Raw genomic sequence first — 26,852 nt, 5'->3', positions numbered from 1 at the left:
AAATCGGTTTAGCGGTTTAAGCGTAAAAAAGCAACAGACAGATAGATAGAAAGAGAGTTTCGCATTTATAACATTAAGGAAGAAAGGATAGTGATACATGTTTTTCCCAAATCATAAAAATTATCTTGAAAATATTCCCGGTGCGCGACACACCACTTTGTATGTGACTATTTATATGGAAAATAACGTAATACGTGTCGCCCGGAGCAAATTAGTTTGCACTCCACGTGTCTCCGGGGAGTATGAATGACGAAGGTTCATTTGCTCGTATGTGTGCCCTCACACACCAACAAATTTTGTGTTTAGGTGCATAGTTAGATAGAAAATATCTTTGTAGCTAATCGAAAAGTTTTCTCACAATAAGGTTGGTTAGGTACATGCAATTCATGAATGGCACAGTTGGATTTGCACTACGCACTTGTCGGGTGTGAGGTAATATTATTTAGCGGGGCGGGGGTGTGTTTTGTTTACAAATTGCTCGGCGGTGCGTGCCTCGCCTCCCCTCGAATTACCTCAAGATAAAGCGGCTGCTGCTACCCGCCGATAATTTTGCTTCGAGCTTGTTTTATACGCACGTTGAACGGTGATTTCAAGTGTAAATGGATTGCTACGGTTTACAGCTTCCCTTCCGCTGATGAGACGACAACGATCTGAAACATTACGTTTTACTGGGATCCGTCCTTCTAATCTAATTAATGTAATTTGGCGTGACCTGTCAAACTTAAAGTAATGATGTCGACAGATTTCAAGATAAATCCCTATCCTAACGACAAAAATGCTGTTTCCGCTTATTTCCAAGAGCCGGATGAAAAATATTTTTCCATCATTCCCCGGCCTTTTGAATTGGGCTATCGTTTTTCATGAAAACATTGTTTCGCAAGGACAGCTAGGGGGAATTATGCGCGAGTGCTAAAGTCAAACTTAATTAGAAGAGTTCAAGGAGATAATTACTTGAGAGCTTAATTTATGTTTCAACGAGTAAACAACGATTTACCTCCTTAAACGTCGTTTTCTGTAACACTTTATGCATAACCTAAGCTATGCGGTTATGTAATATGAAGTAAGTAGATACCTACAGTGGTCTTATTAAGTATAATTGCCACAACAAAAGATGTCAGTTATTCCTATCCGTGATTTCAGACCTAAAATGACCTACGTTAGAAAAATTAATAAATTATTATAAATTCGTATTATGATTAGGTATACATTTGCCTAACTACTTACCACTACCGGTGACGCTTTTCTACGCATAAAATATTCATACGTGGAAAATCGACAATATTTACTGTAATCTATTAATGCGGTAATGAGATGAATGAGTCTTGATAATAATTAAATTGGTTATAAAATCAGAACGAATGAACACTATAGCGATATTATTTACATACATTGCTCAATGGAAACGCAAAACTAAAACTATTGTATCTACCACGAAACATAGCAAATAGGTACGCACGTTAAGAAACAAAATGAAACGTAGAATGGTGGTACCTATATATTGAACACGCTTGGATTTAAACAAATTACATTCTGTGCTAGATGCCGACATCCAATATACGTCAGCATCCAGCGCTGACATGGACCCCTGCTGAAAGTGTCAACCTGTTAGCTGTCAAATATTCGTTTAAAAGAAGCAATAATATATATACATCGCATACTGCCTGAAGGGACTTTCACATTTACTACGCAGTTATTTGAATTCCATTTTATACTGATATTCTGTCGTTACTCCTTACAAAAATATTTGTCTGGAAAATTGAGGTTGGCCGCGGGAGTAATAAAAAAAATCTACCGTTAACGCTACATACCCGGGGTGTTTTCCGTGAAATCGCCTACAGGATGGTTGGAATATATATTTTAATACTTAGTAAACGGAAAGGTAAAAGTGGAATGCCCTATTGGATTACAAAGTGCTCAGCTCTCATTTTTTTATGAGTCTTTAATTTTCAATGAAATAATTCTGGAGTGAGCCCATTTATTCTCGGAATCCGGAACAACTGAAAAATGGAAAAAAAAATTTGAAGGAAGTTTTTCCGGTTTCCCTGGTCAAAATGGCAGAAACTGAACTACCTACTTATTACAGTCTGCCCGCGGCTTAAATTTGGCACTTTTAATATTAAAAACGTGTAATTTGGCATGAAGTGTACGAGCACATTACTTATGCATGTCGATAAAGTGGTAATGTAATATAAAATCCGAGAAAAGCATTTTTTTACGATACCTACCTCCGTTACACTTATAATGGGGATGCCATGGGGCAGACGAGAACTTAAATCGCAGGTTTTAACCGTTTGCGAATTGTAAGCTTTAAAACCTTTAGTAAATACGTATAAGCTACCTAAATAAAGTAGACGTTATGAGTTAACGAGTAATAGACCATTCAAACTTTAACCTACAGTAATAATGTACTCGTATAAAGTTTTGCTGTTGGTTGAATGACCCTTTTTGGTCTCCATTGGGAGCTAGCGGAAAAACAAGTTGGATAGCACATTGAACTTTGGTTATATGTATTTCTCCCACATAAAAATGAACTTGCACTAACAGTATGCGTTTGTTTTTCACAGATAGTCGCACATGCACGTCGACAGAGTTCCGATGCAAAACGGGCCGCTGTATACCTAGCTCGTGGAGGTGCGACAACGAGAAAGACTGCTCAGACGGCTCCGATGAAGACCCTACCAGCTGCAGTAAGTACAAGTTCAATTAACATATTATTTGACGCGCAAAATAAATTCAGATACCTAATTTTAAAACGAAGCTCTAGTTGAGCGAAAATACGTAGTGGTTAGTAAGACGATACGTACACGTTTTATATTAAACGTAGCGAAACTTCGCATTGCCGAGTATTATTGGAAAAACATTTGTAGAGGCTTTAATACCTTGTGTAAACTGAGGGTCCTACCCCGCGGGGGCCGTGTCATCGAACGCCGATCGTGAATGACTCGGCTTCAACCTTTTTTTGGTGAAGTTCAATCTTTACTTAAACTTACAAAGTGCTTAAGCTCTACGTCAGACCGCTACGGCGTAGCAGTCTGTTCAAAGTTATTATTTAATTCCGTTGTTGACAGCGATAACTGTATGAGCGGCTGGCTAAATGAAAAATAATGTTACGCGAATAACATACGTAGCTATTTAGATGTTTAATTTTCGGAGCCGGTCATCTCTCGAGATAAATAAAGTTTAAGCCAGAATAAATATTTAAGTTTATCCAATCATACAATCTAAATTCATTCTGAAGTACTTCAAAATGTGCGATATGTACAATTGCTGTAATTTTTAATAATTTTCATTTTGAATAATTAAAAATCACACAATTTATGAGAAAAGTTTACAGTTAGGTAGCACGCGTATTTCGTCCTTGCCGTGACTTCCAACATGGATTAAAATCTTAATTAAGGACCGAACTTTTCGCAATTCGTTTTATGATGTTGAGTTTTACAATTTTAAAGATTCCAATTTTTATACCAAAATATATAATATAATAAAATAATAAAACTGAATTTCCCGGCGAATATTAAACTAGGGAACTGGTAGGTAACCCGTCAATTTTAAACGAACGCCATGTCTTTGAGCGATAAGCGTGTGAATGAATAATAAGCCCTAGCTGTGGTACCTATTTATAACGTGTGAGATACGAATTTAAGGTTTCGCGTGAATTTATTTATTGCTCTGGCAAGGAATAATGGGGCAGAACGTGAGTATCCGCGGGGGATAATTCGACGTGTTCGAGACGGGTGAACCGGGAAATTATGCTCGCAACGAAATGAACGCGACTTGATTCTTCGATCTCAATCCTATACCGGTGCGTACGCGAGGGAAGGAATGCTAACTTGATCAATAAGAATTGTAATCGAATGAGAGACGACCGACGTGGCTGTCTCTATCACATAGGTACCTACAGATAAGTGAAAAAACGAATTAGATTCGTGCCAATGAAAAAATGCCCTTGGCAATAAAAGTCGCGCAAAGTAACTTTTGGCGTCATCCTACAAAGTTAGAAGAATTCGCGTTAATTAAACGAGACCGAGTAAAAAGTGTTAAAAAATATTGTTTCTGAAGGTAACTAATTGAATAAAAGTAAAAATTACGAACCGACAGAACAGAATGACTTGCCTTGCCTTGGATGCCTTGGTTATATAGGTACCTACCTACTGCTCAATTTAAAAACTCAATATAGACATAATAATTTCTGAGCATCATTTATTTCTCTTTGAAGCTTTTCCATTTATTAATTTAAGGAATTCGCTTGTCTTTCAAATTCATTCAAATGACGTGGTTTCAACTTGAAATATGAATATTAGGTACATTTCGCTAGGGTATTTTTGTCAGTGAAGACAAATAAGTCGTAATTTATGTGATTATAATTTTTTTGCATAATAAATATGTTAAGGAAAATGAATGTAGACTCTAATTAAGGACTTAAAATTTGTAATGCGTACTTAACAGCTATAAGCGGGCTTTTAATTCCGTCTTTCACAAACTGTAACAATGCGTATAAAAAGTGTGAAAAAGTTTTGCGAGGGATATTTCATTGTGAGTGGGATACGGCAACCGCCTCCCCACTTCTGTTTTGAACACTCAGTGCCAGTATAAGTCGGACCGCAAATGGAAAAACCTTTTTTATTTGACAGGGACACGCAATGTTTTGGGCTTGTGGCTAAGAACTCTCGCGTCCGATCATTCTGTACATAATGCGTCATTTAACCAACTTTTATACATATTTAGTTCAGTTACTGTTGTCACGAAATTACGCCTATAATACATTTTTGATTTACATCTAATTACCAAGTAACCTAATATTTCGTAATCAAAATTTAAAGAAAAGTTTATGCTTTGAACTCGAGAAAGTAAAAGTTGTTGACAAAGTTTACCTATTTTATTAGCAAATATACGACGCAAAGGGCCAAGTACAGACAGAATAATTACTCCTTAATAAGGACTGTTAAGCGATTTTAATTAATTAGTCAACTACGCAGTGTCTCGCGAGAGATTAATGCATTAGCATTAATTATTTTGATGTACACGTTTAGAATTTCAAGGGGCAGTAAAGTTTCTAAATGATATTAAAATTTGTTTCCGTACTTACATAATTCAAACTACAAACCGGTACAAAATAGCAGCGATAAAAAATGTATTTAAGTAACCTTGGAAACCAATTAAATTAAACGATTAATTAAAACCTATAAATGGATGTAAGTCAATAAAATTTTCACGCACAGCAACACAGAGAACTTGTCCAGAACACAAATTTGTGTGCGCGACTGGTCACTGCATACCCGCTGCTTGGAAATGCGACGACACGGCTGACTGCGTAGACGGTTCCGATGAGCACCATTGTGGTAAGGATAAGCCTGAGGACCCTGGACTTGCATGAACACAGGGCATGGATCGTCTCTGAAGACTCCGACATCTTGCAAGAATAGCATGAGAATTAATGTCGGTTCATGCGTCGATGGTTTCCATTGTTTCAGCACGCGACTGCGCATTAGTTGTTGGTTTAATATTATCAATCGTATTTCTAATTCATCACGGATAAGGGCAAAAATAGAAAAACTAGTATTTATTTATTTATTTTCACTACCACAAATATCCTTAATGATATATATATTATATTGCAACAATAAATTAAATACTTAATTCAATGTTTGATAAATCATTGTAAGTTTTAGTAATTTCATTTAAAAGATACTAAATATTAAGCTAACCAAACCATTTTAATTAGGTAAAGACAGACTGTTTGGGTTCGCTTGTAAAATACGAAGCTGATGGTGTACATTTACATAGGTATTGCCAGTGTGAAACGTAAGTGAGTGGCCAAGGTACTCAAAGTATGTGAGAGCATGGTTCAATATATTTGAGCAAATTTTTATTATTTGACGCCAACTATACCTACCTACATATTATTTGTACCTACCTAATAAAATTCACTTTAAATTTAAATTAAACCTTCAGTGAGGAGATGCAAACTTGAAACGAATAAAAAGAACAGGACAAAATATTACCCGTTAAAAACAACGTAGGTACTTATATCTACATACAACAGTCAAGACACAACTCAAAAGTGGCAGTGGGCGGGGCAAATTGCGCGCTGGACTGATGGCCGATGGGGTCAGATGGTTCTAGAATGGCGTCCGCGGACGGGCTGACGAGCTGTTGGTAGGCCTCGAATAAGATGGAGCCGTGGCCTGGTTAAGATCGCGGGATTGCGGTGGATGCAGAAAGCACAAGACCGGTCTGAGTGGAGAGCCTTGGGGGCGGCCTATGTCCAGCAGTGGACGTCTTTCGGCTGACATGATGATGATGATGATAACAACAAACAATGCGCATTGGACATAGAGAAACGAACCAACACAGTGGTAATATGGGTTATCCAATTTTAACCATCCTAATATCCAATTCTACTTACAACATAAAAGTACCTCGTCCGTCACTTACAACTTAACAAGTAGTTTTTGGGATAGTTTTTCTATTGTTCCTTACATAAAGGAAATAAATGAAGTATGGAAAAACGCCCTCTTAGTAATTACGTATTATGTATTTATGAAATATTTATTTACGAAAAAGGTTAGCAAACGAGCAAGTTGGTCACCTGGTGGTAAGTGAGCATATATATAGACAGATGTTCATGACAACACCCGAGGTGTTATTCATTAAACCACGCACCGAAAATAGTTTTACTATATACATATATATATATATTATATATTGATTATGCTTGCCCAACTTTAGTCCTGCTTGACCCTAGGCCAGCCAATCAGAGTGCAGCTATCGTCGCAGTTATTTGGCGGTTTTGTATTCAAACAAATTAATTATATCGTTCATCCAACAGAATTTCGTCCCAATTGCTCTTTAACAATTCAATTGTGAATTCAAGATTAAAACTTGTATTTTTTATAAATCTGCCACCATTCTGTTGGACAAGTGGCATATGTCTTTCTATTCTATTGGTTCATCTCTCTATGGCATTGGATGTTGGACAGCTCAATAAGTGATTTCAGCACGGGCGGTCACTAATTGGATGTGCATCGAAGCCAGTACACGTTTTATTTTCGATATACATTTGCATCAGGTATTTAGCATGTGCATGAATTGGGTTGGCAGATGTGGCGGCGTGCGGCCCCGAGCAGTTCACTTGCCGGGGTAAGCCTGGCGAGTGCGTCCCCCTCACCTGGATGTGCGACGACAACGCAGATTGCTCTGATGGATCCGACGAAAAAGCATGCAGTAAGGGATATCATCACTCTTATTATACGCCTCGTACGATCCAACGTCCTATTTTTAGGACTACAAATTATATTTGTTCTGGGCCATGTGAACGTTTACCTACATTAATCAAATATCGCCTCGAGGTCCTCAAATAAATACATAATCCAAAGTTGTATAGCCTATAGTGCCTTAAATTAGCACGCTGGGTCGTTATTACAAATGTCTAAAAAATATATTGGACGTTACGAAGAGGGTAGTACTCGTACCTACCTACATCGTTTGTCTTATCAACGGTATCAGTAAATTTTAAGGAATGCAACACATTAAAACGGATTACGTCATTTGTCCTTGCTCTATTTTACTATCACTTACTAACTCTACTACTACGACTTACTACTCACTTATGATTGGCTTTTTGAACCGAGATACGAAAATTGCACGACGCAGTTTCAAATTATCTTCACATTTCATCATTTAGTAAGTACAAAGTGCACACCGCTAGTATCGTGATTGTTTTTGACGTCTAAACATAGACTGTCCAGTGCCATTTTATCATTAAAAAGTAATATACTTAAGAAGTCTTTGTGCGCACTTGTAATCAGCGCCTTGAAGCTACTGAAAAGAAAATAGTGTTTGCTCTGCCGCCGCGCGGGGAGACGGGGTCGGTGTTTAACTATTCCTCTTCGGCACTGGCTGTATCAATCAATCATTGGATCCCTCCCCTGGCCAAACACTCTGTATTCTATCAACGCCCGGCTCATCCGTCTATAAATTCTTATCTACCCGCCCCGGACCCACCCAGAAGCGTGAGCGATGACGTTGCGTGTGTGCTTCAACTACCGCAACGTTTTCTTCCGCCTTTACAGCGACATGACCATGTCATCTTTCATAGAATTTTTTTCCTAGCATTGAGTAAATATTAAGTTTTTTCCAAGCGAAATGAAAACTCCTTCCCGCACCGACCTTTTCTTGGCTCTAAATAAGCTAATTACCTCCCTTTAGAGCAATGGCACTTAACTATTAGGTCCTCTGTGTAAAAGAATTTAATTAAATGTAGAGTCCGTATCAAAGACGAATGAGGACAAAATTTTCTGCAGAAAAGAAATGTACGTCTACGGAATTACAGCCCCCGCTAATAAAATATCTTGACTTTAGATTTTCTTGCCATAGATGTGAAGTAACAACATTGTTATTTTAAATAAGACTGTTCATACTTAACATTGTGATCAGGTGCGTAAATAAAACAATGAAACGACATTAATGATATTATTGATTTGTGCGAGCAATTTACCAGTTGAAAAATTCTTAACTTTTCTACTTTTGCTACGGAATGATACTACAGCAAAGATTTGTAACAATATGAAATAATGTGACCCATCATATGCATAACGTATATGTGCAGATGAAACGTGTCGTTCTGACGAGTTTACCTGCGGGAACGGGAAATGCATCCAGCAACGATGGGTCTGTGACGGCGACGACGACTGCGGCGACGGCAGCGATGAGGTCAAATGCCCCGCACCGACTTGTCAACCGCACACACACTTCTCTTGCAAGGACGGTCATTGCATCTCGGCGAGGTGGCATTGTGACGGAGACATCGATTGTCCTGATGGTAGCGATGAAACGGTGAGTAACATATTTAAGAGCTTACCTTTTCCGTCCGTTTTTTTATCCGTCAGCGGGTAGTTAAAGCAAACTACGCGGATTAGCATGATATTCAATCAAACAAGCTTTACTAGCAAACTAGTGTTAGGTACTTAATTTGACATGCCGTTGAAAAGTACAGAAATTTCAAAATCAGACATGGGTAGGTTAGAAAGTATTTTTACTGTTACAAACTTGATTAATTATTTAATTGAATCAAGCCTCTTTACGGAGGTAAATGAAATATAACCAATTACTTTGCTACTTGCTTGCTTGTGTTAGTACCTAGCAAGATAATTAAGTTTTAGTTCATAGGTATTGCTGTTTTTTATGGCTTAATTAAAGTTCTAGAAGTTAATCCCTTTTTAATCATTTAGAATAACCTCAAATCCACTTCGTTCGATTTTTTTTTAGAAATTCCGTAAATATCTTGTACCTAATCAGATTCTGATTGGATATAAATGCAGAGGTGATGCGTGCAGCTACTGTTATAGCGATTCTTAAAGTAATAAAAGTTTTAGGTTAGCCTGGTAAAAAAACGCAACGAAATAAATATACGTAAATTATCAATCACGATGCTCAAAACGCGTTTATTTCAATTCCAGGGTTGCGCGGTGGCACCGAAAGTAACATCGCCGTGTATATCCACGGAGTTCGAGTGCCGGGACCGTATCACTTGCATCCACAAAGCCTGGGTCTGCGACGGCGACCTTGACTGCCCTGACGGTGGCGATGAAGCCCTTGAAATCTGTCGAGGAAACGTCACCTGCCGACCAGACCAATTCCAGTGCAAAGACCGCAGCTGCATTCCTGGAGCGCTATATTGCAATGGTGATAGAGATTGCCCCGATGGAAGTGATGAACTCAATTGCAGTGAGTATTTACTGTTTATAATTACATTATAAATAATAAACATTAATTTGTACAAAAACGTTACCATAGTCCGTAATAGATGTAACAAAAACTCTCTTATCGCGTGGGCTTTACTAATAAGTTCCTACGTGTATTCATGCCAGATTGAAACCATATCGTCACTACTTTAAAAAAAACTCGTATCTCAAGGTAGATAATTTTTCTGAGTGGACAGAGTGGAGTAATAACATTTGTTTATCAAGAATTGCTTCAGTAGATTGTTAAATTTAATATAATTTTCCTCATTCTTCAATTGGTCACTCAATTTATTATAAATTCTAATTTCCATCGAGTTTGGAGATGATTTGTGCAGTTTTAGTTTCGATCCAGTCAGAGTAGCTAAATTGTATTTAAATCTTGTTTCAAAGCGTCGCGTTTTGTATTTTTTCGAATTCTTCCATCGATAATTTAAATAGAGAACACCCCGCCTTAACACACTTCTTTTATTTGTAAGTATATAGAGCTATTGTTATACTGTATCTACTTCTCTTGGATATGTCAAATAATTTTTTTGGTCTGCTTTCGTTTAATATTTTTTTAATGTACTTTTTGAAATCCCCGTTGCTTCTATAACTCGGTCTTGAACCTTATTAAATTATTTACGATCAACACTTTTCTTGAAACTTTCAGCTTCTTTACAAAATATTTATTATACATTATGAACAATTAGGTAGGTGGTAGATTTTTTTTGACATTCATAAGGGTTGTTATAGCCTAAATTGAAAAAGATAATTTGACTTTGACTTTGAATTTCCCGTTATTGGCTATTTACAGAAATGCCCTGTTTTAGTTGACTTACCATGGAAATCAATTTCCGAAAAATAACAAACTAAATAAATAGTGGTGGTTTTAACTGCTCTATATAAATCAATGAAAACACAACGAGTGCGCTCTCCGCGTGATGGATTGCTACTAAGCAACTACTAAGTCAAAAAGACAATTTTCAATTGTGAATTGTCTAACGAATCCTTCCGATTTCCCCCGAAACCCGAAGGTTTTTCTAAGAGCTCATGGATTGTAGTTAATTGATTTAATAATGTACAGTCACGTCTAAAAGTATGTATACACAAAAAAAATTTAAAAATATGTAGCCACACATTTTCATCATAAATATGTATCTATTACTGACACCAAAAAATTGTATTCATTAAACTGTTTCAGTATTATGTAATCACAAAATGCTTCAGAAAGTTGCATACTTAAATAAATTCCATTTAAATGTATCCACCTCGTAGGCAAAAATAAGTATACATGAATGGGTTCCATATACATATAACCACACCAATTTGGCAAATATTTGTATACGCCGTTTGATTCATAAATATGTATCCAGACTGCAACAACAAACCTTGTCTGACTGGCATAGAATCGTAAGTTGTATATTTAACTGATTTGACAATTCACGAAAACAGTGCGGACTTGTCACTGCATACGTCTATCTCACTATTATTCTATGACGCACTTGACAGTCCTTAGATTGAATTGACTTGTAAATATTGAGTATTTCAGTTTAGGGTCATTCTCAGAAAGGTGCACTAAGCATTTTTTTGTTTTTATTTAATTATATTGTTAATTGTTAGTGGTAGAGCCGCACTGTAGCCAGTTCTTGGTTTGCAGTACGAATGGGCGGGCTCGATCGGGTAGTACCACACTCTCACAGAATATCGACGTGAAGCAGGAGCTGGCTAGTCCTGCTACTGTGTTTCGTACGATGAGTGAGAGATCGTCATTCAGAAGCTGTCTTCTATAATTAAAATTACAATGATTAAAGATTGCAAATTATAGATGCTTCAGTGGATCTGTCCTCAGTGGATGACCCGAACAATTGTTGGCTTAGTCGATATTAATGACCACTCTGGACGTTTCCAAGTATTTGGTGATCTTGATGGTGTATAAAAATTAAATATATCCATACCAAATTTCATTCAGCTCACTCCAGTCAGTTCATCCCCTTGCTTTTGGAGATAAAAACTAAGTACCCTATGTTCAGCCCCTTGACAGTCGAAACCAGTCGGTTTCGACGTGATACCGGAACAGACAGAGTTACTTTCAATTCATCACTCCATAGTATAAAACAAAGTCGCTTTTTTTGTCTGTACGCTTAGATCTTTCAAACTACGCAACGGATTTTGATGCGGTTTTCAAATAAATAGTGTGATTCACTATGTATACCGTAACCGTGTTGTGCCGGAACGGGTCACCAGTATATAATATTTTAATGGAGTATGGATTCGTAGTATGTATGTCCTGCCCGCATGCAGGTTACGGAGACTGTAATCTTAAAAAACAGTAATTCTTCAAAACGAATCAAAATATCAAATCGTTTTTTTATGAATCGTATACAAATTTGCCAAATTGGTGTTTATTGTATATGGAACCCATTCATGTATACCTACGAGTGGATACATTTAAATGGAATTATTAAGTATGCAACTTTCTGAAGCATTTGTGATTACTAATACTAAAAAGTTTAATGAATACAATTTTTTGGTGTCAGTAATAGATAAAATTTTTGATACAATGTATGACTATATATTTATGCAACCTTGTTTTTGTATACATATTTTTAGATAATGTACCTAGTGTATGTTTCCGTTTTAATTAGTTCGTTACTCGTTTTAAATACAAATAGCTGTGCCGTAAATGCAACTCGCTTGATTTAACTCTTCGCTCGGTGAATTGAATTAATCAAATTTACATTCTGTCCATTTTGAGGGCCCCAGTGAGTTAAATGTGTTTTGGTACAGTTCAAACTTTCTAGGGTTGCTTTCACTCACTCAAATATATTTCCATGTTTGGATTTTTATGAGGGTAGTTAAATTAAACTGTTAAAACAATAACCGTGCTTCAGCAAAAAGCAGAGTAGTATGCGAATTAGCGGCCGTATCATCCCATCCTTGCCTACTAATATTATAATGTGTCTGTCTGTCTGTTAGATAAAATTTGGTATGGAGACAATTTGACACACCGGGAAGAGATTTTTTTTTTATTCTTGGATAGTTTCACAGATCCTACAGGACGGTGGTGTACCAATTGTTCGTAGATTCGTTCGTAGACGAAGTTGCGGACAACAGCTAGCATTCTACATAGTAATATAATTTTAAAAAGAGTACTAAAGTGACATTGTAAGTGTGTATATATATATATATATATATATATTTGACTTTTACTTGATGGCATAGAAATAGTCAGCCACAAATAAATAAATGTTTCGGTGTATTAAAAATATATATATTTTTTTTATTTAATCAGATTTTTGATAATTTTTCAATGCACCTCAGCGTACGGTTATCAATAGGTAACATATTGCTTATCTACATTGTGATTTCGACTGTCTATGTATTTTTTACAGAGAAATAAATAATAATTATTATAGAGGCAACGTTATAAAAGATTATACTTACCTAACTTATTTTTTTACAGCCAAACCAAAACCAGTATGCGACAAGAAAACAGAGTTTGACTGCGGCGGCGGCATGTGCATACCGTTGTCCAAAGTTTGCGATAAGAAGCCCGACTGCCCAAACTTCGAGGACGAACCTCGCGATAGATGTGGAGAGAACGAATGTGCCAAGAACAATGGCGGATGCACGCAGCGATGCGTCGACACACCTGTTGGGTACTACTGTGATTGCGAGAAGGGATACAAGCTTATTGATAACAGAACTTGTGATGGTAATTTGTTTTTCTTTTAAAGTTCTTTATTCTCACGAATTTTAAGCGCTCGGTTGTTTTATGCGATAAAGGCTGCGTTTGACGCACATCAATTTTGTATCAGATAATCTATGCGCTTGTCGCTGCGCTCACCGCGTAAGACAATGTTTTTTAATTAGATTATCTGATGCAAAATCGATGTGCGTTCCACGCATTGCGTTGATCGCATAAAATAACCGAGCGCTTTAGATACATTGCAGATTTTTTCGGCTATTTCTATTTTGATTCGCCGTTTCTTGCGACGTACCTACTAGAAAAAAACTTAACAACCTTAATGGTTGTATTTGTTTTTCTCTCAATTAAGTTAAAATTAATGTTACAATCTCAGAAAGTAAATAAAATTCACTTTTAATTCTCTCTGTTATAGTGTATTTACCCTCTCTGTAAGCACTTATTTTTGCCTAGTCAATCGCTTTAGAACACATCTACCTATTCTTACCTACTTACAGAAGGAGTTCAGAGGTAGCAAACATTTTAAAAAATCACCATAATTGAAATCGTTTCATTTGATTCCTTGTCTTGAACATTATCTGAAATGAAAACAATAGATGAATATTTTTTATGAAAACAATGAAGCCAACGCATCGATTTATTTGATTACAGATATCGATGAATGCGCTGACGCTGGTTCGTGCTCTCAGATGTGTATTAATGAGAAGGGGACCTTCAAGTGCGAGTGCCACGCTGGATATGCCCGGGATCCCCGTGATCGTACACGATGCAAAGCCACCGAAGGGCACCCCTCATTACTCTTTGCAAGGCGTTTCGATATTCGCAAGATTAGCTTAGACCACCATGAAATGGTTGCTATCGTGAACGACACTAAATCTGCGACCGCGTTGGATTACGTTTTCAGAACTGGAATGATCTTTTGGAGCGATGTGAATGATGAGAAAATTTATAAGTAAGTTTCTTCAATGGATTTGTGTAAGTCAAAACTGTAACCGAAACGAATTTTCCGCTGTGCTCATTATAGGTACGATAATATAAACTAATTTCGTACCATTTATTTCTACTATACTTATAGGTAATTAGGAATTAGAAAATGGTCACTAACTAAACGATCAATTAATAATTCTCATCTGTGAATTAGGCCATCAAAAAGAGGTGAATAGACAATGACACGCCAATCTACCGGCGTTGACATATTGGTCCTTGTTTTCTCGTAAGTACGTGTAGTACTCTTTTTTTTAATAAGCGTACAATTTAGTAGCTTTCTCGTACATTTTTTCTGATACACAAGAAATTTGAAAACGTGACTGCTAGGTACATAGTGGAATAGATAGCACCCGCCAGAAAGTATCCTTCCTGGCGGTGACATAATTATTGATCACTGTTTTCTCGTAACTACGTGTAAGTAGTACATTATATGTTATTAGCGTACAATTTCGTACATTTTTTAATGTGAGTTTGAATTCCATACGACACCATGTTACCAGAAAGTATGACACATTAGCGGTAGTGATTTGTTTTAATTTAACGTAATTTGACATAGCGCTAATGCATACCTAATAATCTGTGACATAACGCAACTATACGCCACCTTTACATGCAAGCTGAAGCTGACATCACAAGAGAGTGAGTGGGAATAACGGCATATAAGTGATTTGGCATTGATGATGTTTACGCACAACAATATTTCAAAGTTGTTTTTTACTTGGGTTCTATCTAACACTGCATCATCCGGCACGGCTCTTTCTGACGCAAGCTATTAAGATATTGCGTAAACAATGTCAAAAGTCAACTAGGCCAGGGTCACCGTCGCACGTTAGCCCTACTGACTGATGTGTCGTCATTACAGAGCACCGATAGACGAAGGCAGCCAGCGAACCGTCGTCATAGGGGATCAGCTGATAACCTCCGATGGCCTAGCTGTAGACTGGATCTACAACCATTTGTACTGGACAGATACTGGCAAGAACCACATCGAACTGTCAGACCTGCAAGGAAATATGAGGAAAATCCTGATTAGAGATAGGTTAGAGGAACCGAGGTCCATCGCGCTTAATCCTCTTGATGGGTAAGTTTGAAGTTTCTGGATATTCTGTCATAACTCGTCATTTATCATCATACTATACCGTATTCCAATAGATACTTGATATGATAGAATGTCTAATTGGGTAATTTGAATTTAATAAAGTACTTGAAATTGCTGAAAGTGGCTCCGAAGCGGTTGTGCTCTACCTACCCCATTTGGGAACACAGGCGTGATGTTTGTGTGTGTGTGTGTGTGTGTGTGTGAAAACCTTAGTAAGTATAAGCGCAATAATAATAGGAGATTTATACATTTTAAACAAATGAGACTTGGCTGTCCTTGAATGCTTTAAAATTTTATCGTAGTTACCTTACATTGTGGTTTTCTTATCCTTATCTATCACTATCGGACTTAAGACCGAGATTATGTCATATTTGCACAATTGATTGATAGGCTCTTACCCTCTTATATCACTGCAAAGTTCAAAGATAACTATTAAATTGAAAAATATTAAATTGGTACGTATCCAGACTTGCTCTAGACGAATGTTTGTAATATTTATCAGAACAATTAAAACAAGTGTCATCGTTATTATCAAGGTATTACGTGCTGTCACGACGATTTATAATTTATTTTTCGTTAGGAATATTCAATAATAATGTAACGAAGACAAGTTTACTTACCTTAACCTTTCGGTCGTTGCCATACGCAAAATATTGATATTAGCTGTAATTAATACGTACGCTCCATCAGGGCACCCTTGTTAAACAATTATTGTAAGAAATGTTACAATTGAACATTTAAACACTAAATAGTAAATAAACATGTTTTTACGCGCTTTAGTTCCGGTTCAGTATCTAATTGTATTTATGAAAATCGAGATAGCTTAAAAAGAGGTACTCTTAATCTGTATTAATTCATCAATGACAATATCTCAGGTGGATGTACTGGACCGACTGGGGCCAAGTTCCTAAAATAGAGCGCGCCGGCATGGATGGCTCTCACAGGCAGACAATCGTGTCCTATGATGTTAAGTGGCCCAACGGACTTACTTTGGACCTTGTACGAAAAAGAGTATACTGGGTAAGTAGTACCACTGCTAGCTTGATGGTTTTTTTGGTCCTAAATGGCCCAATTTGTACTGTAACGTCTGCTTTCAGGTTGATGCCAAAATGAATACGATTTCCTCGTGTAACTATGACGGCAGCGCTCGCCGCGTTATCTTGTATTCAACGGAGGTCCTTCGTCATCCATTCTCCATCACGACCTTTGAAGATTGGGTGTACTGGACTGACTGGGACAAGGCTGCAGTTTACCGGGCGAACAAGTTCAACGGACATGACATCGAGGCTATCACATCTACTCATACTGTAAGTTCACATTTAAAGTAACATTTTTTTGTTCCTACTAGTTAGTAGGAATACTCCTTATTCTGGATGTTAAGCTAATCACGACCATTAACGATGGTCAATACGAATCCGATGTTCCTATGTTTTAAGAATATCTGTATGCCAATTATAAATATTTTTCTCTGCAGCTACAAAACCCCATGGTGATCCACGTGTACCACCCCTACCGGCAACCTGACGGCGTGAACCACTGTGCCGCCGTCAACGGTCACTGCTCTCACCTGTGCTTGCCCGCGCCAAGGATAGGCCCCCACTCTCCCCGTGTCTCCTGCGCCTGCCCCAACGGCCTACGACTTCTTCCTGACGACCAGATGTGCGTCGAGGACAGTAAGTACCATTTAGACTGCTTTTTGATCCGGTGTTATTTTATCAGAGACTCGAGTCCAAGCGTGGCAGAAAAATTCGCTCGCGTCGTACAGCAATAACATTTGGAGGCGGCTAGGCAGTATCTGAACATTGGTACTGTAAATCAAATCAGCATTAGAACTCTAAAACCAGGTGGAAACTTATAGAGTCACGCCTATTAGAATCCATGAGAGCGTGCTTAGATTGATATTGCGTGCTACATTTGCTAAATCATGGACAACGGGCTCTTCAAAATAAATTAAATTTGATATATTGAACTTATGTTGTTATTAAATTCGTGGCTTTTCGTAATGCTATACACATATTATACATTATTAATTAAGGTAAAATATATATGTTTTTATACAAGAGTTTATTAAATAACTGAAAACCTGAAGGTGAGCGAGTGAAGGGAGCGCGCCGCAGCAGTGGTCGGCTGAGCGCCAGGACCAAATTGTTATTAATTTACATACGCTATATATGTCGCAGGGAAATGTTGTGAGGGGAAAGTTCCAAAAAACTCATTGTTATGAGCGGGGGATCAAGCCCGCGACCGCCGATTGACAGGCTATATACAGTTTTAGAAATACGTATTATTTAGTGACATGAAATAATAAGCAAATAAAGATACAAAATATTTATTTGGTAATCATTTTGATAACATGTACATTTCGTTTTATCTTTTCCCTAGAACAGCTCAGGGATATTTGATCAAATCGCTAAGAGAAATGATGAAATCTATCGGCCATTGCCATATTTCTATCATTCTCCTAAATCGGCTCGGAGACTTGATCAAATCACTGAATTCCGCAAGGGAAATGATACAACCTTGATACAACGCGATGTTTTTTTATCATCTCCCGGGACTTGATCATATCCCTGAGGTATTTGATCAAATCCCTGTTTTTATGATATCCCTGCGACATATATAATATTATTCATCATCATTGTAGTCTTAGGGTTTATAGGCTTTAGGTATTTAGTGTCGGCACTGAAGAAGGCTAGAATTGAACTCACGCACACAACAATATCTCATGTTACGTGCCTGTCATTGACTCGTGTTATAATTTATAAGCGGCATTTTGACACTTGCATTAGTATTTCGTAAAGATTCCACAGAAGCCAATTTTCAACAAGAAGTTAGAATTCAAGTTTTAATTTAACGCGATAAGCATAAATTAAAGTCGTCAAGTTTTTGAAATTTTAAATAATTTTCTGCGTTTTTTTTTTCATAAAATCCTACAAGGTACTAGTAGAAAACTTTAAAAAAAAGATGGATGAAATTGGAAAGTTTTGGCGTGACCAAGCGATACAAGGATTCATATTTTAATCAGATATAAATAAAACAGATTTAATTAAAACTATGGTTATGTATGGCATGGTATAAATATTATGGGTAAATGAATATTGAATCGTAAACTACAAAAAATTAAATTATATCGTTATATAGCGTAACAATTTGTAAATTCAATTATTTATAATATAGTCGTTTCCTTTATATACATACTATTTACTTCGTCATTGTGTGACTAAGCATTTTGCGCGAGTATTTAAGACAATGTATATACCTAATATATGATTCTTTTACCGAACAATGGCCGACATGATTTATAAATATATCTTTTACTTGTCATTGGAAAATCCCCTTATACGTACAGTGTGTTATCGACAGCCAGGCCTTTTTTAAGGGAGGTTAACGTGAATGTAAAAAAACAGCCCACATATACGTTGATACTACTTGTCAATTTACTTTGGTGTACATATTAATTAAATTAATGTCGTGGTTAAGTTACAGAAATGCGTTACTTCAACTTCCCTTAAAAAATGTATATAATAATAATGTATTATCTATAATTTCTAAGGAATCGTGGCCAATGCTAAAATATAAGTACCGTAAGGTCGGGGTACTTTGACTAATTTCAGGTTAATTGGCCCATATGAAAACCACATAAAAACATGATCGATCAATTAACATCAACCACATGGCAAAGAGCCATATTCTTAAAGCCATAATAAAACCAGGACCGAGTTATATCCAAAGGCCAAAGTATGTCATTTTTCGTCATTCGATAAAGATTGTTTTGAACAAACAAAATTATTTAATATGACAAGGTACCATGGTGGCCAAGTAATCCTATTGGTTCACTGCACATACATACTATATTACTTAAATGAAGCGAGTACATGGTATAATTTGTAAACCCATGTTTAAACAATAGGTTTATTAGTTAAATGACGCAGGACTCATTATCAATAGCAAACAAAAGCTTTTTGTGTCAATAATTATGAACACCTTTTTGGCGAAGATTAAATATGCGCAAGTGATCGTGCGTCTGTTTGTTCGGTGTGATAATTTAAGAACGGCAAAATATGGAATTACCGTACCTATTTCATGCCGTTTTCAAGTTGTACTTTGTGTGTCTCAGAAAATTAAATCTATTTTGTTACGTTAGATATAAAATTTCGTTGTTTTTTTTTTTTATACCCGTTAACTTTAAAGCTTGCAAATTGCAACACACAGAGAGCGGTGGCGGGGCGCCACGCCGCGCCTACGGCGGCAGTGTGTTTCTAGCTTTAGGAAAGCTTATTCAGACTGAATTAAGATAATTTCTCTAGGCACTTAGTTTTTTTTTTTGGTTGTGATAACTTGTACTTCAGTAATTAAGAAACCCGTTTGGCAAAATTTAACGAATTAAACATAACAAATGCACTTCCGTAATTAGCAGGGGTCTGACGAAAAGTGCCGATGACGTCAGACCACTTATAGGATGATTTTAAATAGTATTTTTGATTTTCATAAAGAATTATGACTTATCATTTATCAACCTCTTTATTAAACGATATGAAATTTATTTTATTAACTGAATTCCATTGATTTTTTTACGATTATTTTGTTACTTCATTAATGCTACTTTGTTACTACATGTCACACGGAAGTTTAAAAAGAAACACCATCTTGTGTGCAAGATTACGTCATTTTTACGTCATCCGCACTTTTTGTCCGACCCCTGGTAATTAGTATATTGTTAAGACTAGGTATTATTTTTATCAATTATCTGTCCAATCATCTTTTTTAAATTTCATATGCACATGGAATGGGTAATGACTTATTTCTAAAAGTGTCAAGTTTTGTGATGCTATCAAAAGGATACTCGGGACATTCAGGAATATTTGTTTTGATAGCAAAATTAAGTAGAAATATTGAACTGTAAAGAATCTGATTTGAGCAACAGAGTTGAGTTGCTCGGCTAAAGAATTCGTTCTGTAATTGATTGATTGAGGTCAATAAAATGAACTTATTGTTGTGTCAAGGGCATTGATAGGACCAAATCAGTTATTGACGTACAATAAAGGATAGTCACTATAATAACGACATTTGTGGGTAGGTACCTAAAATTATTATGGAATTTGTAGTGTAGATGTGAGCGTAGGTATATGAATACGTAGGTTGTTCAGCGAAATCTAATTTTTCAAAAGCAATAAAGTTTTCGGCGCAGGACAGGATTCGAAACCGCATCTATTGGCTATACTATACTAGGATATATACTATGGCCCCGATTTGCTACCAACTGCACCATGTTCGTCCGTAACTAACCCATCTGAAAACATTAACCGGTTACGGTTGCATAATACGCTTTAAAAAAAGTATCTGGTGTTATTTGAAAAAATGCTAGAAAACTATGAGCGCACCAGAAGAACAAAATTGTAGAATACTATTCTATTCTATTATTGCGTTTAAATGAAAGCAAATATTATTATGAAGAATATGTATGACACATATACATAGGTATGCATTTGGCATTTGAATGATTTATAATGCCTGTATTGGGACTTCAACACTACAGAAACAGGTGCGGTAAGGACAGGGTGTACTAAGCTAGCAAAAGGAATGCAGTTAAGAATAGCAAGCGCGTGCGCTGTTCTATGCTATCACTTGGCTTTTTATATCAATAGGACCTTTCTAATTAACAGAAAAAAGTATCAGATTTTTAAGTAGCATCAATTAATTTAAAATAATTAAAGAATTTTCTTTACTGCCAAATAACGACAGTCCGGTCGGTTACGGGTTGTTCAGTCCAGAATAAAAGACATTAAAAAAGAATTTGGGTCTTTGACTCGATCGTTTTGACAGGTGACACTTTACCAGGCCGAATAATACTGACATGGAAATACCGACCGTGTTTTCATGTACACGCCCATTGAAATTGACATGAGCTTCTATATGTGTGTAGATGAAAATAGGGTCAGTATTTCCATGTCGGTATTATATTATCCGAGCCGGTAAAGAGTGTCACCTGTCAAAACGATCGAGTCAAAGACACATCAATTCTTTTTTAATGTTTTTTATTCTGTACTCTGGAACAACCCGTAACCGACCGGACGATGTCGTAATTTGGCGGTAAAGAAAACTCTTTTTTTTTTTTTTATTAATTGATGCTACTTAAAAATCTGATATTTTTTTCTGTTAATTAGAAAGGTTATTCCTATCGATAAAAAAAGTTTCAAGCGTTTCTAAAATTTTCATCCATTCCCCCATGAGAGACCACAGAGAAAACGGCGCGCTTCCTAGCCCACCTTTGCGTCAAACCTTACTTATTACGGCACGTCTAACACTTTCCCGGGCAGTGACCCATAATATTAGCATTAAACAAAACAAAACAACGACTATGGTCGGGTTCTACTGTTTACGTTTTGTATTTAAATCATGCATGTAAATTCGATAAGTTCTACTATTCCTAGAATAACAATAAACCTAAGTACAAGCAAAATTTTACTATCAGTCGTGAATTATCCGGATATCATCTACGTTTCTACTTAAATTTCTTCTGATCCGCGAGTTTTCTGAGGAATACGTGATTATAGCATCTGATATTATATACTTATATTACTTATGTACCTATTCTTATTACTTACAGTGCGTATGATAACAAAAACCCTGCCATCGCTGCGTTGCGTCCGTGAAACCGAATTTATTTTGCTAAAATGTTTAAGTTTACTTATGCGATAGTTCTATCCGCATTCGTTTACTGTTAAAAAAATCAGTAAAACAAACAAATCAATGCGGAATTTTTGTAAGTGTAAGCGTAAGATAAAAGCATAATCAATTTCAATTACTCCGAAATAATGATAAGGTTATACAGATAGGTAGTCATTACAGAGCGTGCGGACTATTTTAAAAATACGATGTTCCTATTCGGCGCGTCACTCGATGACGCCATATCGTACGATGTTTTTTCGTACTGTTTCATGCGTGTAGGTTTCCATTTAATCATGCTCGGCGTCGTGCTATTCAATATCAAACAAGTGAGCGTTTACGATTTTTTTAGCTAAATGAGGATTTAACTTATGGTCCTCCTTACATTAAAAAGATACAACTTTTTCATTATTCTTCGTAACGTTTAATAACTTATTAGTGGCTACTGTTACTGCGGTGTCTTGGGGGTTTCTTTTGGCTTCTTAATCACTTTATGAGATTTGAGCAGGAGCGGATTTACACCTAAGTAGGTATACCTACCTAAGGGATTTTTCGCCGGCAGGCCAGAGCCTCATGGATGTAAAGTGCCCCCAAACCCCTGTTGAAGACCTACGACGACACAGCGCACTATGGAACAGCGTTTTTGACAAAATCGCAATCAGTTGATTAATTAGGTAGAACCCAAATAAGGAGTATTAGCCCAGGGCCCCCCATAAACTCACTGTCCGCCCCTGGGTTTGAGTAGGTACCAACTTTTTTTCTCAAAGCATTAATAGGTATAACTTATTTGATACTGAATACTTAGCCTTACAGCAGTGGAAATACCAACGTATAACCAGTGCGAACTGACTCATAACATAGATACGGCTTTGGGCTACTTACTTAATACAATCAGTAGGTAGGTACTAATTGTTTTCGCAATGTCGAATTGATATGATATCGCTTTCGAGTATTGTGGTCACTTGCGGAACGAGTAGGTACCTATTCGGTTTTATCTTAACTGTATATTTCCCTAACACGACCAGACGTAACCTTTAATTGTTTATTTACCTACCTACTCTATAGTAAAGATAATACTTCTGTCAGACAGACCTTAGTCATTCAATTCTAAGGCTCGTATCAATGGACCGAAGTTATAATATAATAATAATTTTAGGTACCTACTTACCGCTAATTTCCCAAAAAAATACATCTTTAAGTAATAAGAATAAACTTCGGTACTATCGTTGATAGGTACCTAGTCAATATTGCCGCGTTTCTTTTACATAAGAATTTGTATCACAAAATTAAAGTCATGATAATAACCTTTTCAGGCTGATGCCAAATGAGCGTTATTTTTTACTTTTTGTAAATTACGTAAACTAAGTTTATTTGTTAGCAGCAACGTCTAGTTATGATGAATTGATGACACGCACATGCATCTATCACCTGCCACCAGTATACTTAATGGGAAATCACTCAGGAACCCGGGCTATTTTTAACCAAGGCAAGGAATTTAAAAGACATGAAGCGCTAGTGCAATTTAATTTCGCCCGAGACAGAAGTGCACGACAGTTGGTGTACTGTATTAAGTATTTATAGACCGTCCTAAGACATGATAGAGTAAAAGTATCATACGTAGTTACGTTTATTTACATAGGCACGCACGTGTTAAGTTTACTTAAACATTGTGGTCAGTAGAAATGTGACATGACAATGTGAGTAAGACAAGACTTTTTGTAATTTTACTTTAATGTATTACTTTCCTAATAAAATATTCAGAATACCAGCTTAGAAATTGCACATTAGGTATATCCCAAAACACGTTGAGATGACCTTGCTTAAACGAGTTAAAAAATCGCCTAGTTCCCCCCCGCCCCCTATCGAAATTCAAAAAGTGATACGTTGCTCAAGCTCAATGGCTGGGTAGTGAATAAGGTGAGGTGACGTCACAACATCACGCCACCTTTCGTTTAGTCAATTCGGACGCGATCCGGCACCGCTCTCGGCCTTGCTAACGCACGATGTCTCTGCATTACATCACTGTGCTCTTGTAAAACGTTCATTGAACGCTTTAGGGCCACATCACTCATTGATAAATTTTATGTGACGGATAACCGTGTGTGATACCATCTCTGTCTATTCGGACAAAATAAACAGAGACAGCTTTCTTGTCACGTAAAATTTATCTATTAGTGGTGAAACAGGCCTTTAGTGTATTTATATCTTGTGTAAGAATTTATTCAAATATTGTAGGTACTTATGTAAAATTGACGAACTAAACAAGTACTTAATTAATATACAGAAGAAAAGTCCTGACCTAACTGACCGATTATTTCCGCAACGCCCGGCCAAACCCATAGACCTGAAACTTCAATTTAGTTTAGATGCAAGAAGAAAATAACTTAAAAATTATGATACCTTCTGTCCGGCATAGGAAAGAAATAATTATAATCAATAACTAATCTTATGAAATCAATTTTGAACATGAAACTACCGCGAGGCTTACTCATATTAAATATAATGACCCGGATAACTCACGTCTTAAATCGAGTTTAGTGCGCGTGTTGCAGCAGCCGCTGAGTCGCGTTGCTCCGAAGACGAAGGGCTACGGATTAGCCCGAAACATGTCGAGCTAAACTCGATTTAAGACGTGAGTTATCCGGGTCATTATATTTAATACTTATGAAATCACTTTGAATATACATACCTATTTGTGAGTTTTCTTACTCGTAGACTGATGAAAGCTTTTGTTATCATAAATGGCTATAATTAATTACTCCAAGTAGGTATACATGGATACCTACACATTAGTTAGGTACCTATCTAATCTTCTGCGATTGTGAGACCAGGTGGGTTTTTATAACACCACGCTTAACCAAATGGTTAACTCAACGCAGTTAACGGTGTGTGCCGGATCGCGTTCAGTTAAATTGACAGAACGTTGGCGAGTTTAGGAGGCACGGCACAGTCGGCGGCGGTACACTTGGCATTTTTGCATCAGTCGCCGTGAGCGGTAGTCGCGTGCACCGCGTTTTTACCAACTTATATCGCTCACGACGTCCCACAGTTCAATAGTAAACTAATAATAGTAACAACAAACAGAGACATATCATTCAAGCAGTTGTTAAATGTAATTTATATAATAAAATCTACAGATTCAGTTAAACCAGAAGTGGAGGTGCAAAAATCGACAGGTTCAAAAGAGAATATAGTTCAGGAAAAACCTGTAACCAGTGAGTATTTATGCGGTTTTTACCCTGTTTCTTTAAACCTATCCTTTTTTTGTTAGTTTTACCTTTTCCTTACTGAATAAATTTAGTGGCATTTGAGGTTATAGGTATCAACAAATATGTAAATGAAAGTGAACGTGAAATAGTGCGATGTTACGGTTAAATGTGTCCGTGTTGTTGGAGTAGTAATAAATAACATGAAAACAAGTTCTATTATTGTCGACTATTCCTTCAAATGCCACAATTTATTTTCTGGAATTGCGTTCCTGAATGGGTTGATTCACTTCCATCGCTTCAGATAAGATTAGGGTATCCATTTAAATTTGGGCGCAGGCGCATTGATCATCACTAACAATCATTGCTATCAATTAACACCACGGTTCATTGTGAATGTTTAAACAATATCTGTGTGTCTTCAACATAGGAATCCTTGACTGATTTGCAGGGCATGCCAAGCGCGTAGTTTTCAAGCTGATGAATAACAGCTTTGTTTGTGCCCAGTTAAAGACTGTTAACACATATGGTGGATTTGAAAAGAGAAGGGTTTGGCCTTCTCTTGAAGTGGATACGTGGTCTCGCAAAGAGTGAGGATTCTACTGAAGTGCCCGAGGAGCCGCAAGTTCTAGCTTCAGTGGACGCAGAAGCCGAGCCAATGAAGGCGTACTGGGAGAGCGACAAACAGAATCTCAATGAGGAACAACGGCCGTACCTTGACCTTTTCCTAAAAGACGTTGCTCTGGAGAGGATACCTGACGCTACTGAGGAGCCTACCAAAGAATCTCACTATAATTTCGACAGACTTAGTCTAGTTTATTTACCTGAGGCTGTGAAAAACTTTAACGTGCAGGGTAACGTATAATTGTATTCATTAATTATTAAATTGGGTTCACATAAATTCAGGAAGACACACAGATCATTTTGAACTGGGTGCATGTAACATAATAACTTACTATTAAGAGCAACCCGACTAACTCGTATGATTGCTTTTGGATTAACAGAACGTTTATGAGTTTAATGGATGCAAGAATTGAGCTCGATGAAAAAAAAATGATTTAGACTTTGGCGATACGATAATGTGGAGATTGACAGGAACTAAATGTTATCGCATCAGTTAGTGGAATCATTAAAATCATTATTTTCAATTGTATATTACTGTGCATTGTGAGCATCCACATTTCAATGAGAATACCCCTCCTTCCTGTTCCCTTTTGTTTTCTTTCAAACCACTATTGTGACTAAAAATGTGTGCGTACAAAAGCTATAGGTAATCTATTAAAGTAGGTTAGCGTGTTTGAGTTACATTTGGCACGTACCATTGAAATTATGTAGCTAAGGGTTCCTAAATAGATGAACTAGTACGATCTGGTTTGAAAAACCAGCGCATGCTAATCCGTAAGTATCGTATATAATATACAAATTCCTAATTTTTGTTACTATGTTTTCAATACGGCCACACA

At 36.8% G+C, this 26,852-nt stretch overlaps 1 protein-coding gene across 10 annotated transcripts in view; it reads left to right on the top strand.

The window, feature by feature from the left end:
- The window catches only part of LpR1 (Lipophorin receptor 1), a 239,890-nt gene that overhangs the window by 207,352 nt on the left and 5,686 nt on the right, over nt 1-26,852 (top strand). For 2 of the 10 annotated variants that reach the window (XM_074101446.1, XM_074101448.1), the window contains exons 3-14: nt 2,565-2,687; nt 5,220-5,339; nt 7,102-7,224; nt 8,609-8,835; nt 9,459-9,726; nt 13,189-13,440; nt 14,083-14,383; nt 15,281-15,499; nt 16,393-16,537; nt 16,615-16,824; nt 16,992-17,190; nt 25,321-25,398. In XM_074101446.1, coding sequence (XP_073957547.1) covers nt 2,565-2,687; nt 5,220-5,339; nt 7,102-7,224; nt 8,609-8,835; nt 9,459-9,726; nt 13,189-13,440; nt 14,083-14,383; nt 15,281-15,499; nt 16,393-16,537; nt 16,615-16,824; nt 16,992-17,190; nt 25,321-25,398 — 2,265 coding nt within the window. Of the gene's footprint in view, nt 1-2,564; nt 2,688-5,219; nt 5,340-7,101; nt 7,225-8,608; nt 8,836-9,458; nt 9,727-13,188; nt 13,441-14,082; nt 14,384-15,280; nt 15,500-16,392; nt 16,538-16,614; nt 16,825-16,991; nt 17,191-25,320; nt 25,399-25,840; nt 26,076-26,852 lie in introns of those variants that run through there. The other 8 variants (XM_074101450.1, XM_074101454.1, XR_012452430.1 and 5 more) reach the window with 6 other exon arrangements.

This window comes from Choristoneura fumiferana, chromosome 18, assembly GCF_025370935.1.
Source record: "Choristoneura fumiferana chromosome 18, NRCan_CFum_1, whole genome shotgun sequence".
In the NCBI taxonomy this organism is placed as follows: domain Eukaryota; kingdom Metazoa; phylum Arthropoda; class Insecta; order Lepidoptera; family Tortricidae; genus Choristoneura; species Choristoneura fumiferana.
This window is presented reverse-complemented; position numbering and strand designations above follow the sequence as displayed.